The sequence below is a fragment of the Geotrypetes seraphini genome, chromosome 10 (genome assembly GCF_902459505.1).
Source record: "Geotrypetes seraphini chromosome 10, aGeoSer1.1, whole genome shotgun sequence".
NCBI lineage: Eukaryota > Metazoa > Chordata > Amphibia > Gymnophiona > Dermophiidae > Geotrypetes > Geotrypetes seraphini.
In genome coordinates this window covers 133,670,902-133,688,628 of record NC_047093.1, presented here as the reverse complement: position 1 = coordinate 133,688,628, position 17,727 = coordinate 133,670,902, and the positions used below count along the sequence as shown (strand labels likewise).

The following is a 17,727-nucleotide window of genomic DNA, read 5'->3' as shown; positions in this document are numbered from 1 at the left end:
CTAGCCTGGGGAGACGGGGTTCTCGACCGCCCCAACGAGGAGAGGGGGGAGGCCTCATGGGAATAATGAGGATCCCTAACCGATCCCGAATCCCAGGATCCCCTCTCGAGGGCCCTCGAGGGGGAAGGGGAAGTTGTCCTCCTCGCAGAGCCCTTGGGTGAGGACCCCTGGGTTCGTGGGACACTTTCCCGTTTCCTCGGCGAGGCGGCCCGGGAAGACTTCCCACGAGGTGAGCGGAGGAGCCTCGGATTGTCGAGGCGCAACTCCGACACCTGCAGCGCCTCGCCCCCGAACGACGAGGAACGGTCGCGCCGAGGCGAGCCTCGAGGTCGCTTAGACTTCCTCGATCGACGCCCTGTCCGAGGTCGCGTCGAGGGCGAGGCGTGTCTGGAAGACCCGGAGGAAGAGGAGGAAAGACGGCGCACTCTGCGCAACTTTTCTTTGGGCCTTACACTCCGCTCAGGGGGTTCCCCCGAGGTCGAGGTCCGGGGCGGGGCCGAGACCGAGGTGAACGGGGTCACTGTACCCGAGACCGAGGTCGCCGAGGCCGGGGCTCCCGCGGTCGAGGGGGCCGAGGCCGGGGCCTCCGAGACCGAAGGCGCTCCGGTCGAGGCCGCCGGGACCGCAGCACGCTGCAACACTTCCAGGGCTCCCGATAGCTCCGATGAGATCAGAGCTCGGAGGAGATCCTGGAAGGCCGGAATCCCCACGAAGGTGGGGAGTTCCGAGTCCGGGGCACACTCCCTGGAGGGCGACCTCGGTCTCGAGTATTCCCTCGGGGTGTGCGGAGTCGAGGTCCGATGCGGGGCCGGGGTCGACCCACCCGCTTTGGCCTGACTCGAGGATGGCTTCTTTGCTGAAGGGGATGGAACAGAGGACTTACCCGAAGCTTGCTTCACTGACGACGCCTTCGAGGATGAGGGTCGGGGCGAGGCCGAGGCCCCTGAGGACGCCGAGGCCGAGGTCAAGGCCGGGGCCGAAGCCGGGGCCGACGTCGAGGCCTTAGGCGGCGCGTCGACGGCGAACAAATCCGCCATTCTGGCCTTGCGGCGACGTAGGGCCCTGTTTTGGAAGGTAGAGCAGCGATCACACGACTCTGTCGGATGTTCGGGCCCCAGACAGACAATGCACCACCGGTGAGGGTCAGTGATGGAAAGCAACCTCTCGCACCGGCTGCACTTTTTGAATCCCGTAACAGGACGGGACATCCACGAAGAAAAAGAAGAAGGCCGGGAACGTACCGACGTCCCCGGCCACGGCTTCCGGGAGCCCCCGGAGCCAGACGAAAACGAAATACTTTTTTTTTTTTTTGAAAAGAACCGAAAAGAAAAAGGCAGTACCGCGAACTAATTCGATGGAAAAACAAACTAAACGCGGCAGCTAGAAGGCAAAAACACTGGAGCTCAGATCCACAGGGCTTTCTTGCTCCGCGGAAAAATTTGAACTGAGGACCACGAGGTGGGATGCGCCCTCTAGTGGGCGAGAAGGCACGCACATGCGTGGTGCAGTGTGCAAACTTGAAACTTCTATCAAGTTTGCTTGAAAAGCTGTCCGCGCCGGGGCTCCGTAGATGACGTCACCCACATGTGAGAATATCATGCCTGCTTGTCCTGGGATAATCCTTTTTTCTCTTTGTTATCTGTACCTATGAGCTCAGTGTTACAACTGCTTGTGCTGGCTTTGGAATTTCCTTCCCCCCTCCCTGCTTGCCTGTAAGATGACACCATGTATAAGAAATGAAACTTCGTTTTCCTCAGAAACGAAACTTAGCTTTCTTCAGAAAGGACACCAATAACTAGCTTGTAAATGTGCATGCACAAAGGGGGGGGACTATAAATATGTGCTTGTCTACTGAATAAACAGGACATCTCTTTGGATATGCAAACAGTCTGCAATGTGTGTTTATTCTTTCTAAGGAGACTGTCGCCAGATGCATCTGACTTACAGACAGCAGAGAGTGTGAGGCAGCATTGGGAACTGACCCTTTTCACTCTCTTTCTTATGTACTCTAATCTTAATTACATGTGAACCGAGTCGAGCTCCGTTGGGAGATGACCCAGTATATAAATTGAAGACTAGATTAGATTAAATTTTGGTTATGAAAATGTATTTCAGAAATAAAGAGGCTAAGTTTTGAGGAGAAATTAGGTTCTTACCTGCTAATTTTCTTTCTGTTAGCTTGTAGACTGGTATAGATAGTCCTTATGAATTGGTTATATGCGTCACTGCTACCAGCAGGTGGAGACTGAACACAAAGTTGTATATCAGGCTAGAATCTGCCTAGCAACTCAGTCTGCCGAATAGACAAGCAAAACCTAGGAAAGACTTCAACTGAAAACAGTACAACACACTCCGAACAGGAGTCATCACGTGCTAGATCCCAGAGAGCAGTGTCTCAGCCCAGTGGCTTTCAGTTGATAGTGCAGTCTTGGGGTCAGCCCCTCATGGACCTGATGGCCACAAGTGTCAATGTCAAAACACCCCGCTTCTTCAGTCGTCGCAGAAACGGTCAGGCTGAGGGCCTGGATGCTCTGGTTCAACCATGGCCAATGGAGGGGCTCTTGTATGTGTTCCCTCCATGGCCATTAGTGGGCAGAGTTCTTCTCCACATAATTTGCCATCTGGACCTCATGGTTCTGGTGGCTCCAAATTGGCCTCAACGACCATGGTACGGGGATCTGGTAAGGCATCTGGTGGCGGATCCTCTTCGTCTGCTCTCTTGGACAACCTAACTCAAGCAGTAGTGTACCAAGGGGGGGGAGGTCCGCCCCGGGTGCAGCCTTAGAGGGGGTGCACAGCTGGCCCGGTCCCTATCGCGCTCCCACCCACCCAGCGAAAGCAGCATCGGCGCCATTACCGAAAAAGGTAATGGCGCCAGGCCTTGGAGCACCGAGGCAGACCGCTTCTCCCCCCTCCCAGCCGAACCCCCGTTGACCCTCCTATCTCTCCCCCCCCAAGTGAACCTTTCCGACCCTCCCAGCCAGAGCAGCAAACCTCCCTCCAGTAGTGTCGGCTGCTTCGCGGCTTTCTCCTCCCTCTGCCGCATCACTGATGATGTCATCAGTGACGCGGCAGAGGGAGGGAAAGCTGCGAAGCAGCCGACGCTACTGGAAGGAGGTTTGCTGCTCTGGCTGGGAGGGTCGGAAAGGTTCACTGGGGGGGAGATAGGAGGGTCAGCGGGGGTTCGGCTGGGAGGGGTGAGAAGCGGTCTGCCTCGGTGCTCCATTACCTTCTTTGGGCAGCAGCAGCTTTTACAATTCGCTGCTGTTGCCGGCTTCAGGCCTTCCTCTCTGCCGGGTCCTGCCTACTTCCTGTTTTCATGAAGACAGGACCCGACAGAGAAGGCCTCAAGCGGGCAACAGCAGGGTCTGGTTTCTTGGCGGTTCAGTTTAACTTTTGTCTACATATTTCTATTTTTAGTTTGTGATTATTCCATATTGGGCGAGGGTGTATCTCTGTTCTGTGTGTATGAAAAGAACATAGTTTTCAGTTGGCATTGACTACAGGATCAATTGACTGTGCGGGATCTGGCTTGTTTAGTTTTACAATGTATGTGTTGGTGTTCTAGTGCTCACTGCAGTGTTTAAGATGCAGCCTTTTCCTAGGTACACTCTTATTGTGCGATATGTGGATTGTTACTAAAAATCATATTTTTCTTATAGATGGGGGGGGGGGGTCAAAAAATGATGGGCCCCGGGTGCCACATACCCTAGGTACGCCACTGAACTCAAGGTCCCTTTCCAATGTTCGATCCGGGTCCCTTTTGTCTTATGTCTTGGCTCTTGAAAGGGGTCGCCTAGGTAAGAAGGCAGATAAAGTGATATCAATTCTCTTGGGGTCCCGGAGGCTTTCCACCTCTTGGGCTTCTGTAAGGGTTTGGGGTCTATTTGAGGAGTTCTGTGATGCACGTGGTGTGGTCTCTTTTCGCGCTTCCCTTAGAGTTCTTGCAGGATGGCCTGGATTGGCAGGATGGCTACTAGCTTGGTCTTCTCTCTGGGTTCAGCTTGCGGCCTTGTCACCTTTTGGGGGTTATTGAAAGGTCAGCGTTTGACTGCCATTTGCTTCTTACGGGTGGCCATGTTGCTCAAGCCTCCCTTATGACCCTCTGTTCCATCTTGGGATCTGAATCTGGTTCTGTCAGTTCTAGTGTGCCCTCCTTTTGAACCGTTGGGCGACTGCTCTTTGACCTTACTCTTAAAGTGGTCTTCTTGATGGCTAATACTTCAGATAGACGTGTTTCTGAGCTGCAGGTTTTCTCTTGTAGGGCTCCTTTTTTGGAGTTTTCTAGGGAGCGGGTTATCTTGAGGCCTGTTTCTTCCTTTCTACCAAAGGTAATTTCTTCTTTTCATGTCAATCAAGAAGGTCCTCCCGGTGTTGGATAGCCGGGAGGGCTCTTCCGAGCAGAGACAGCTGCGCAAGTTGGATGTCACTTGGATTCTTCGCTCTGATGTGCAGAGGACCCAGGATATCAGGAAATCAGGTCATCTCTTTGTCCTTCTAGCAAGTCCTCTTAAGGGAGATAGCGCTTCTAAGGCTACTATTGCGCGCTGGATCAAGGAGACTATTGCTTCCGCTTATCTTCTGAAGACGCCTGTTCCAGAATTTCTTAAGGCTCATTTCACTAGGGGTCAGGCAGCTTCTTGGGCTGAATCTTCTCTGGTGCCTCCAGTGGATATTTGCAAGATTACAGTTTGGTCTTCTCTGCATTCCTTTGTAAGATACTACCATGTGGATGTTCAAGCGCGTCAGGACGTGGTATTCGGTGAACGTGTTCTAGTGTCGGCCTTTTGGGAGTCCCACCCTTAATGGGTACTGCTTTGGTACGTCCCATTAGTAAGGACTATACCAGTCAACCAAGCAATACAGAAGGAGAAATTAGGTTCTTACCTGCTAATTTTCTTTCTGTTAGCTTGTAGACTGGTATAGTCCCCCACCCTGTCTGGGTTTTTGTTTTGCTCACGTGCAGGTTTTGTTTTTTCTGTGGGTTCTAGAATTTTTCTAGGGCCGAGGAGAAGTAAGAGCAGCAGCTATGGCTTAGCTGGTGAGCTGTGGGGATGTTTTCTATTCCAGGATTAAGTTCTACACATGTTCCAACAGTAGTTTATAAGTATTTGTTGTTTATTCCAAAACGAAAGGGAGCTTCCGGCACCTGCTATTGTGTGAGCATAATGTCCCAAATATCCTGATGCATAGGAAAAGAGCGGGAAGCAGAGCGGATCCCCTTAAGCAAGGGGTCCACCGTACGCGGGAGCTCCGACACGGTGTCCGCAAAGTGCAAAACCGAGGAAGGCTGAAGAATTAACTCATGAAGCTCTTCCTGCTGAAAAATGTGCACCACAGAAACATCTTCGCCAGCAGGAGGGTGCTCGAACCCCTCGCTAGCAGAATCTGACCCCCATGAGGATCCTGGAAATCTTCCCAAGGATCCATGTCCTCATCAATTACATCTTGCTCCTCTGGGCAAAAATCCTCATCCCAACAGATCTTCGGGCGCTTGGATGAGAGAGGAGTAGAGTGTGTGTGTGTGGGGGGGGCAAAACCACCGCTGTATGGAGCCGCACCAGGGAAGACAGAGGGCCACCCACCCCAGAGTGGACAAGGTACCTCCAGCTGCCAGCACATAAGCTTTACAAAATGCTAACATAAATTCAGGGGGGAAAACCCCCGGCGGCCCCAAGGGACTCCCTGCCCCAGCAGGGGACCCTGCCATACCTTGCCCCTGTATGTCCAGAACAGGGGGAAAGTCACCTGAGGTAACAGAAATGAAGGATGAGGTTCCCGCCGAAATTGGACCTGAAACCACCAAAATCTGAGCTCCTAAGGCCTGTTGTGTCTGAAAAGCTTGGGACTTTTCTAATGCTGATGCCGAGAAACCGACCGACACGAAAAGAGAATCCTCAGCCACTCCGGCAGTAAGGGAATCCTTCGCAAGGTACATGCGGTGGGGTGCTATGGCTGCCGGCAACCACTGCCAATGAGACTCCCCCACTGCCCCGGCCTGCACAACGCTTGCACAGACCGGCCGCGAGTACCTTGCGTCTGGAGCACAATGAGCATTTCTTTTATTTTTCCCTTAAAAGTGCTCATTGTGCTGAAAAACGCCCTAGCTGTAATAAAAGTGCCAGTTAGATAAGAAAAACCAATACAAATGGCAGTTTTAAAGGGATTTGAGCCCTTTAGACTGGAACAACTCAGGATTTTTTTTTTCCACTTACTCAGAACAGACTCCAGGGCTCTCAAAGCTGGAGGGCTAACCAACCAGGGGGCTAGGCCTCCAGCTGAGGCACCTCTACAAAAATGGGAGGTGGAGGAAGTTGGGGGGAGGGATCCAGCACGAGACCCGCCAAGTTTAACACTCCCGAGGTCGGATGGATCCCCAAACAGGACCCTTCAAAGCTCTATCTGGCACAAAAGGGGAACCCAGGAGTCCAAAACAAAATTCTAACAGTACTAAGAGGGGAGCTGAATTAGTCTTACCATAAGAACATAAGAATTGCCGCTGCTGGGTCAGACCAGTGGTCCATCCTGCCCAGTAGTCCACTCACACGGTGGCCCTCAGGTCAAAGACCAGTGCTCTAAATAAGTCCAGCCTCACCTGCGTATATTCCAGTTTAGCAGGAACTTGTCCAACTTTGTTTTGAAACCCTGAATTGTGTTTTCCCCTATAACAGATTCCGGAAGAACGTTCCAGTTTTCCACCACTCTCTGGGTGAAGAAGAATTTCCTTATGTTTGTACGGAATCTATTCCATTTCAACTTTTAGAGAGTGCCCTATCGTTCTCCCTACCTTGGAAAGGGTACTAAGTATATTCCCTTCAGTATTTTGAACATTTCAATCAAGTCCCCTCTCAGTCTCCTCTTTTCAAGGGAGAAGAGGCCAGGTTTCTTCAATCTCTTACTGTACGGCAACTCCTCCAGCCCCTTAACCATTTTAGTTGCTCTTCTCTGGACCCTTTCAAGTAGTACCGTGTCCTTCTTCATGTACGGCGACCAGTGCTGGACGCAGTATTCCAGGTGAGTGCACACCCATGGCCTGGTACAGTGGCATGATAACCCTCTCCAATCTGTTCGTGATCCCCTTTTTAATAATTCCTAGCATTCTGTTCGTCCTTTTTGCTGCCGCCACACATTGCATAGACATGCATCACCTTACACTTATCCACGTTGAACCTCATTTGCCATGTTGCAGCCCATTTCTCAAGTATGTTTATGTCACGTTGCAGATCTTCGCAATCCTCCTGCATCTTCACTACTCTGAATAGCTTAGTATCGTCCGCAAATTTAACCACCTCGCTCGTCGTACCAATTTCCAGATCGTTTATAAAGATGTTGAAGAGCACGGATCCAAGCCCTGTGGCACCCCACGGGTGATGCTCTTCCAGTCCGAGTATTGTACATTTATCCCCACTCTCTGTTTCCTATGCTCCAGCCAGTTTTTGATCCACGTGAGTATTTCACCCTCGATTCCATTACTTGCAATCTTCCGAAGTAGTCGTTCATATGGAACCTTGTCGAACGCCTTCTGAAAATCCAAATAAACAATGTCGACTGGATCGCCCTTGTCTATCTGCCTGTTTTAACAGAGACTGAGGAAGAATGAGTTGCTGGGCAGATTCTAGCCTGATATACAAGTTTATGCTCAGTCTCCACCTGCTGGTAGCAGTGAGGCATATAACCCATTCGTAAGGACTATACCAGTCTACCAAGCAATACAGAAAGAGCGATTGTTCACGCTCTCCGAGATGGAGAGAAAGAGAGGGCACTCTCTAAAGTTAAAAGGGGATAGATTCCGTACAAACGAAAGGAAGTTCTTCATCAAGAGAGTGGTAGAAATCTGGAACACTCTTCCAGAAGCTGTTATAGTCGAAAGCACCCTCCAGGGATTCAAGAAAAGGTTAGATAAGTTCCTGCTGAACCAAAACGTACGCAGGTAAGGCTAGATTCATATAAGGCACTGGTCTTTGACCTAAGGGCCGCCACGTGAGTGGACTGCTGGGCACGAAGGACCACTGGTCTGACTCAGCAGCAGCAATTCTTATGTTCTTATGGTATTTTGATCTTTTCATATTTTTTGGTTCATAATAAAAGTTTGTCTCAGTTCTCATTAACTTTAATGCAGACTTACAGTAAATTAACTAAAAAGTTAATGAACTGCATTGCATGCAAACTTGTACAAATCAATCTATTAATATTAAAATGCATTAGTGTAAACTGCATTATGCACTGTGATTTACACTAATCCACCACCAATACAAAAACTCCTTCAACCTGCATCCTGTTCCCTCCATAACAGAGCAGTCTCCTCATCACCACCATTTCTTTTAACAATACAGATTTCTCAGTCCCATGACATTAAGATGAAGGATTTTGCCTGTCAGTTGCCTCCTCCATCTCCAGGGCAGCCTACACCATTGAAAGTAGGGAAAAAACCAATGAGAAGAAGAGAGGATAATGACCTTTTATCCCTCCAGCATTAAATTACTGAATGGTCCAGGCTGGAGGAATTTTATACTTACTTGTTACAGGAAGGTGAATTTGTTCAGATGTTTCCGATTCAGGAGGATCCATGAAGGGGAGATCTTCCTCTTGCTTAACACTCAGTGAGAACACAGACGTTACAACAGGAAGGCCTGTAATGAGGAAATACATTTACAAGGATTCACCAAGGATATACATTTAAGTCTCCAAATGATATGAAAATACAGAGGCCTTTAAATCCTAAACATTTACTTACCCTTCATGGAGTCATGTTGGTTTTCTTTTCCTTCCCACTCAAAGTCTTGAGTGAAATATTTCTCATCTTCCTTTTTAATCTTAAATATAACATCAGGATTAACAATTGAGTAACCTGTTAATAAGGAGGAGGAAAATGACATTTAATTGTATATAGAAACCCTATGGAAGTATCATCTGTTTCCTGTTCTGAAGAAGTACTGCATGAAAGTGTGCACGGAGGAGTGTGTGGGTGGAGGAAGATGTGAGTATTTGTCTGATAAAACTTCGAGAGAAGAGGCAGCTACAACCCGACACTTGATTATGCATAAACCTTGGAGATGTGATGCAGACATTTCTCTTCATAGTCCTCCTAGATGGAGGCATTGCAGATGTTAGTCTTCTCGTTGATATCTACTACCATTCAAAAAGGGTTACACATTGGACAGTACGGTTGACTAGTGTGCAGATGACATGTGATGTCCTCACACAGAATTTGAGTTCACAGGAAGAACTCTGAATGGTAAATCCTCCTCCTGGTCTTCTGTACCAAACTTTTGTTCTATAGCAGGGGTTCTCATTCCAGTCATGGGGACATACCAACCACTCTGGTTTTCAAAGTATCCACAATGGATATGCATAAGAAAGATGTAGGCAGAGCATGCAAATTTATCTCATGTATATTCATTGTGGGTATCCTGAAAACCTGACTGGCTTGGGGGTGACCCGAGCTGGTCATGGATGAAGCCTCTATTTTAAGGTCTTTCACTGGCTCCTGTTAGACATTGGATGGCATCAGAAGCTAAGTTCTAAATGTCAGATGCCCATGGAACCAGGTACTTGTGATTTCTATCTCACTGATTTCCTAATGAGCCTGTGTGGTAGATGATAGAGAAGAGATATTTACCTCGTGACAAGAGGATCCCATGAACCTCCTTGATGACTTTCTTGTAAAGCTCCTTCTGCCATTCTCCCAGAATGTTCCACTCCACTTCCCAGAAATAAGCAGCGACATCTTTGAATGTGACCAATTTCTAGAAAAGGAAATAGGACACCCTCAGCCACAGTTTCACTGGGTTTATTAGACTGTTATGTGAGTTCTGTCAGTGAGATCAGATCGCACTGAACGGCGGGGATGATGGAAACACAGCCTTTTGTAATTTATACCCAAATGTGTGAACTTCTTCTCTTTTGCTCTGCTTTCACCCATAGGTCTGTGTTCATATAAAACTATTGTCAGGGAAACTAGTCCCAATACCCAAGAAATTTCCTTTATCAAGCAAAATGTACCCAAAATAACAACAGAAACCACAAATAAACTTAAATAATCAAATTAGTTTATTGAAAGAATTTTTTTAATATAACTCTATATCAATCGCAATTACAAACCCAGAAAGTAGAGTCAAGAGAGTACAATCAGACCAGAAGTCCACATAACATAGATCAACATACCCTTTGCAGTAAAATGCCCACCACCTTCCCAGGTTGCTATCAAAATATCCCACAACACAAACATCCCCTAGGTCCCACCGTACACTTCCCCCTCCTCCCTTCCCCCACATCCAACTCCCACCCCCCCAAAGCAAAACAAGTGTCAACACTAGTCAATTCCTGTCCCCCCACAACAAAAGAGGCTAGGCCAACATCATATCCATACAAACACTGCCTTAACCTACCCTAACAGTACCCTCCTCATTTCTATTATCTACCTACCCCCCACCTCTAAATACCTACCTCAAATATCTAGAAATTGTTGCCATCTGCACATCAACAAAGCAGAAAGTCTATATTGCTCATCCCCCCCCCCCCCACACACACATTTTTCGCGTATAGCGTGAGTGCCATGGTGAAACAACAGATCAAGAAAAAGATGGGCAAAGTCAAAACAGTAGAACAGGCATGGTCCCTTCTGAAAAATACTATCATGGAAGAACAAAGCCTCTACATTCCGCGGTTGTCCAAAGCAAAGAAAACCAAAGGCAAAAGAGAACCAGCGTGGCTTACTAAAGAGGTGAAGGAAGACATAAAAGAAAAGAAGGACTCCTTTAAAACATGGAAACGCACGAAAACATCCAAAACTTGGAACAAATACAAAGATGATCAGAAGAAATGTCACAGGGCGGTGAGGGATGCCAAAAAGGACTATGAGGAGAAAATAGCGCAGGAGGCCAAAAACTTCAAGCCCTTCTTTAGGTACGTGAAAGGGAGAAAACCCGCAAAAGAGGCGGTGGGACCACTGGACGACCAGGGAAGGAAAGGGTACATCGAGGAAGACAAACTAATTGCAGACAGACTAAATTCCTTCTTTGCGTCTGTCTTTACGAAGGAGGACACTGCAACAATTCCAGAAGCAGTGAAAGTGTTCAAAGGAGTAACAGAGGACAGCCTTACCACAGTAGAAGTGGACTTGGACCAGATTTACCGCCAGATTGACAAAGTCAAAAGTGACAAATCTCCTGGACCAGACGGAATTCATCCAAGAGTCTTGAAAGATGTAAAAGTGGAAATCGGAGAACTATTGCAAAAACTTGCCAACCTGTCAATCAAAACAGGACAGATACTGGACGACTGGAAGATAGTGAACGTCACGCCGATATTTAAAAATGGATTGAGAGGAGTGCCAGGCAACTATAGACCTGTGAGTCTCAACGTCAGTCCCTGGGAAGATGGTTGAGGTGCTGATTAAGGATAGCATAATCCGGCACTTAGACGCACACGACCTGATGAGAGCCAGCCAACATGGATTCAGGAAAGGGAAGTCATGTTTGATGAACCTACTTCAATTTTTGAGACAGTGAACAGACAAATTGATAATGGAGAACCAGTGGATATTATATACTTGGATTTTCAGAAAGCGTTCGACAAGGTTCCACGTGTAAGACTTCTCAGGAAACTGCAAGACCATGGAATAGAAGGAGATATACTAAGATGGTTAGGCAAATGACTGGAGAACAGAAGGCAGAGAGTGGGCTGGGCATAAATGGGAAGTTCTCAGACTGGGAGAATGTGACTAGCGGTATGCCCCAGAAAGCACGCTCCTACCATCTCATACACCACTGGACCACCAGGTTTAAGGGGTGTTTAAAAAGGTACTGCGGGGAAGATTGCATGCAATCGCTGCTGCCAGAGTAGTAAGGCGGAACATGGGGATTGGGAAAAGCAGGTGGAGAGGAAAGAAAGGGACTGCATTGGAGGAGGGAAAGAGGGGAAAAGATGCCAGCATCGAGGGGGTGGGGGCAGGCCAGGAAGATATGTGGCCTTGAGGTGAGGTGAAATGGGGTGGGGGAGGGAATCTTTAGAAGAAGGGAAGAGACAGGGGAGAAGCTGAACATGGGGAGAGATAAAAACATAAAAGAGAGATGCTGGGCGAGGAAAGATCACAGGGTCAGGGATGCAGACTGTCAGTGGTAGACAGGGAGAGGGTAGGAACAGTGGAACATAGAGGCAATGCTAGAAAATGGAGATTAGGACACCGAGGGACAATGCTGGAAAAGGGGCAGATGGGGACATGGAGGTAGGATAGGGACAGGGACAGAGAAGGAAGATGCTGGGTAGGGCAAATAGGGGTGCAGAAGGAGCAAGGATGATGGACCTTGGAATAGAAGAAATGTCAGAGGGACAGGAGACCCTGCACAAACAGAAGAAACAGATAAAAACAGAAGAGAGACACATGGAGAAAGTAAATTACCAAAAAAAAGTTCAAACAACAAAGGTAGAAAAAAAGTATTTTATTTTGCATTTATTAATTTAAATGTTAGCTTTTGGAAATAAATATCTCTGCTATCTTGCATTTTTTTTTTTTTTTTAAAGGTACTGCAGGGCAGGGGTGTTTTAAAAGGAAGGGCGGGCGGATGCGGTGTATGTATGTGTTTTAAAAAAAAGGGTATTTTAAAACGGTACCGGGGGGAGGAGGAAATAATTGTTAGTCGGCTGGGACAGATCCCTCCTGTCCTAGCTTACCACTAGACCACCAGAGGTGAGGGGGGTGGCAGGTTACATTTCAGGCATTAGGACGGGGTACAGAGCCTGGCAGGGAAGGGGAGACAGGATGCAGAGCCTAGCAGGGAAGGGGGGACATGGTGCAGTGCCTGAGTGTGGGGTTGGGTGAAGAGCCTGGCAGGGAGTGAGGGAGGCTGGGTGCACAATTTGGTTCAGAATGTTTTTTTCTTGTTTTCCTCCTCTAAATCTAGGGTGCGTCTTATGGTTAGGTGCGTCTTATGGAGCAAAAAATACATAGAAACATAGAGTATGATGGCAGAAAAGGGCAGGCGGCCCAACAAGTCTGCCCACTCAAGAACCCTCCCTCAGTAAGTCTGACCTCCCTCAACAAATCTGCCCACTCAAGAGTCCTCCCTCCCATGAGAATCCATCTTATAAGCATAGCTCTGTAGCGACCCCACTTGTCTGTCCCATCGTCTCTTGAATTCAAGCACGCTACTGGCCTCGACCACCTGGCGTGGTAGACCATTCCATTAATCAATCACCCTTTCTGTGAAGAAGTATTTCCTGGTGTCTCCCTTAAATCTTCACCCTTTAAGTTTTAGCGGTCACTGTGGGACCTGTAAGAGAAAAGATTTCTTCCTCCACTTCAATGCGGTCCGTGATGTATTTGAATGTTTCTATCATGTCCCCCCTTTTTCTGCGCTCTTGAGAGAATATAAGCGCAGTCTATTCAGACGTTCTTTATATGGGAGATCTTTAACTCCTGAGACCATCCTAGTAGCCATTCTCTGGATCGATTCCATTCTCTTCACATCCTTTTGATAATGCGGCCTCCAGAACTGGACACAGTACTCCAGGTGCGGTCTCACCATGGACCTGTACAATGGCAGTATGACTTCAGGCTTTCGGCTGATAAAGCTCCTTCTGATGCAACCCAGCATTTGTCTAGTCTTTGCCAAAGCTTTTTCCACCTAATTTGCAGCTTTCATGTCTTCCTGGATGAGTACTCCCAAGTCCCTTTCTGCAGTACCTAGTCCCTTTCGGGGTTTTTTCAAAGAGGTCAAGGCAGATGACTTTAAAATATGCAATGCCACTTCAGTAACTACTATAGAAAACTAGACAAATATAATGCAACATATAGACAGCAGATATAAATTCTCAAAACTGACACGTTTTGATCACTAAATTGAAAATAAAATCATTTTTCCTGCCTTTGTTGTCTGGTGATTTCATGAGTCTTTGATTGCACTGCCTATCTTTCCCCTCGTTAAAAGGCGTCATGTATGCAGGTAAATTAGGGAAATCCCTTTTCTTCATATTCACTGAGCTTTGGAATAACTTCCCTGACCCGCTGCGGAACCTAGGCTCATTCCAATTATTCCGAAAGCAATGGAAACCTGGCTTTTCTCCAAAATGTAAAGCTATCTATTTAAAATGTAAAGCTAGCTATCCTCTTCATAACCTCTAATTTCTTATTATGTCCTTCCCTCATTTATTGAATTATCTGTAAACCGTGCCAAGCTCTATCTTTATAGAGATGGTGCGGTATACAAACTTAAGGTTTAGTTTAGTGTTGCCAATATTTCTTTCTGTCTCCTGCATGCTTCCTCTCCTCCGGACCTCATTCCATTCCCCAACCAACATCTTTCTCTGTCCCTCCACGAGTCCAACTTTTCTTCCTCTCTCCTCCACCCCTATTGGCAACATGTCTCCCTCTCTCTCACTGTCCATCTGTCTTGAGAGATCCAGGCATCTCTCCCACCCTCTACTGCCATATCCAACATTTCTCTCTCTCTTATCCCCTGGATCATGCGCAGCATTTCTCACCACTGCCCACCAGCCCCATGCCCATTTCTCCTTCTATCACCCCTCTTCAGCACAATGCTACATCTCTCCCTCCATCACTATGTCCAATATTCCTCCCCCTTGCATCTCTTTCAATCTGTCCGTTCCGTCTCCACCACCAAATCCAACATTTCTCCCTCTCATCCTTCTATTCCCCATGCATTTCTACCTCACTCCTTTCTGTGTGCCCGATTTTCCTCTTTCTTCCTTTCCCCATGTGCCACCATCTTTCCCTCTCACATACTCATGCTCAATAGTTCTCCCTTTCTATTCCCTCCCTCCTATGTCCCATGTTAGTGCCCCCTTCCTACCTCCCTTGTGTCCCATGTTCATGCCCCCTCCCTTCCTTCTGTGTAGGGGTAGGCCCCGCTGTGACACGAAATAAAAAAGAGACAAAATTTTAAAATTATAACTTCTGGTGGAATTTGATATGTCATATTTACAAAATGGAGAGAACAATAGCTGTACAAAAAATGGAATTCTAATAAATTTAAAGAGATATGGGGGCCATTAACAAAATATTGCAATGAGTAGATACCATTTTACATTATAAATACAATTTAAGGTAGAAGGGATGGGAGGGGGGAATTTGAATTTATGAAATGATTAGATCACTAGGAAAGATTATTGGTGTGATATATTTGATTGAATGTAAGACTGAAGGAGGGAGGGATGGGATAAAATTTTTATCTATTAGTATCATAAATGATAAAATTTCAAATCTTATTTAATATCTTCATCAATGACCTAGAGGATGGAACATCCAGTGAGATCATCAAGTTTGCAGATGACACAAAGCTATGCCGGGCCATCAAATCGCAGAAGGACAGTGAAGAACTCCAGAGTGACTTGAGCCGATTGGAGAATTGGGCAGATAAATGGCAAATGAAGTTTAATGTGGAAAAATGCAAAGTGATGCACTTAGGCAGAAAAAATAAGGAACACAAGTATAGTATGTCAGGTGCAACTCTGGGAAAATATGAACAGGAAAAGGACCTGGGAGTATTAATCGATAGGACACTGAAGCCGTCGGTGCAATGTGCGGCAGCAGCAAAGAACGCAAATAGAATGCTAGGCATGATAAAGAAGGGAATCACGAGTAGATCGGAGAAAGTCATAATGCCGCTTTATAGAGCGATGGTCAGACCACACTTGGAATACTGCGTCCAGCATTGGTCTCCATACCTAAAGAAGGATATCATACTGCTAGAGAGGGTGCAGAGAAGAACAACAAAGCTAGTGAAAGGTATGGAGAACCTGGATTACGAAGAAGGACTTAAGAGACTGGGGTTGTTCTCCCTTGAGAAAACGAAACTACGAGGGGATATGATCGAGACATTCAAAATACTGAAAGGAATCGACAAAATAGAGCAGGAAAAAACGTTATTTACAAAGTCCAATGTGGCAAGGACAAGAGAACATGGGCTGAAGGTAAGGGGGGACAAGTTCAAGACAAATATCAGGAAGTTCTGCTTCACGCAACGAGTGGTGGACACCTGGAATGCCCTCCCAGAAGAGGTAATTGTGGAATCCACCATTCTAGGATTTAAGGGTAAGTTAGATGTACATCTCCTTATGAGTGGCATGAAGTGACATAGATAGGGGTAGGCTAGATGCACTTCTTTTTACGAGAAGCTTGGAGCGATATGGGGACCAAAACTATGCCAGGGTACACCTGGCGGGGCCTCCGCGTATGCAGATCACTGGACTTGATGGACCTAGGGTCTGTTCCGGAGATGGCGCTTCTTATGTTCTTAAATGATGTATTTATTGGCAAATGTTTAATATATATGTATTTGTTGTAAGATGAAAAATGAATAAAGAATTTAAAAAAAAGAAAAAAAAGAAAATGTGCAAATAACACAGCGACCCTGGAAGAAAAAAATACAGAAGCCGCAGTGAGAGAAGGCATGAAGTAGAACTAAGTCTAGCGCAGAGTGTCGAAAGAGGACTTCTCGGCTCCGTGGAAAACAGAACTGAGGAGACGCTGAGGAGGCACGACCTACGTTGGGCATGAAGGCACTTGTGCATGCGCGGTGCGGCAGTTATGAACTTTTTTAAGTTTTACAAGCAAGTATGCTTGCAAGGCTGTCCACATCGGGGCTCCGTGGATAACGTCACCCACATGTGAGAATATGCTTCCTGCTTGTCCTGGGATAATATTGGGGGATTTTCTACTTTAATAAAACAAGTTCAGTATAAAACTATTTGAGGCTTGTGCGGATAGGATCAGATGGTTTGCGGGAACGGGGCAGAGACGGGGACTGAGCTGACGGAGACAGGGACAAAATTTTTCCCTGTGTCATTCTCTAGTCATTAGCGTGTGCCAATGCAGTTAGCGTCCCTTGATAAATTCTCCTTAAATGAAGTAAACCTGGAAGTTCTAGGTGGTCCACAGCAATCAAGCATAGTCATACAATACAAATCATCAATCTGCCTCCAATAGGTTAAAGTCTAATACCAATAACCAAAAGGGACCAAAAAGGAAAGAGAAGGAAAGGCTGGAAGAGCTGCACAAGAGGAGAAACAAGAATTTCTTACCTGATCAGAAACCAGGGCAGCCATTTCCTCTGAATTTTGCAGCTGCTGGGATGGATTCATTTCCCTGTTCCTGGAATGACGAGTAAAACAGGAAGAGGCTGAGCCAATTCTTGAATCTTCTCGTCTGAGTCTCCCAGGGATTTCCAGTTGCAAGACACAAATTTCTCTGCTTTGTCTTCGGAATCTTTTCTGTTCTTTGTAGCTCTGCAGACACTAGAGGAAGAAGCAGCCACAGAGCATGTGCAGAGCTCTTCACCCCACCCCTCCTGCCGAGGTCATCCTGGAATATCCCTCCTTAAGGTGGTTGTGTAGAGAAAACACAGCACATCTGCTGCCTGTTATCTGCTATTTGTACAGTTCTACCTTACGGAGGTGGGACATTCCAGGATGATCTGTGCAAGGGCCCAGGAGTAGTTGAAGAGCTTTGAGCATGCTCAGTTCCTTTCTTTGTCCTAAGTTTAACTTTGTTCATGTGGAGATCACGTGATGCACTGAGCCAAGGCAGAAGCAGGCTGCCTGAGCTCCCGGGCCCCGAGTCCTGAAGCGCCCTGTTACTAGCCTTTGGAGGTGAGCCGGGAGACAGTGCTTTGCAGCGCTTGCTGTGCACAATATATGGACAGATTTCTGTCCTCTCCTGCGTCGCCAATGTCCACCCGCACTCAAAAAAAGGATCGGGACCGCCCGCAG

At 47.2% G+C, this 17,727-nt stretch overlaps 1 protein-coding gene across 1 annotated transcript in view; it reads right to left on the bottom strand.

Moving 5' to 3' along the window:
* The window catches only part of LOC117367669 (zinc finger protein 493-like), a 156,069-nt gene extending 138,653 nt beyond the window's left edge, over positions 1-17,416 (bottom strand). Inside the window, exons 1-4 of the mRNA XM_033960451.1 lie at positions 17,041-17,416; positions 9,620-9,746; positions 8,735-8,848; positions 8,517-8,630 (exon numbers count right to left, since the gene is read on the bottom strand). Of these exons, the coding sequence (XP_033816342.1) occupies positions 8,517-8,630; positions 8,735-8,848; positions 9,620-9,746; positions 17,041-17,100 (415 nt within the window). The 5' untranslated portion in view covers positions 17,101-17,416. The remainder of the gene's footprint in view (positions 1-8,516; positions 8,631-8,734; positions 8,849-9,619; positions 9,747-17,040) is intronic.
* Between the last annotated feature and the right edge of the window lie 311 nt (positions 17,417-17,727).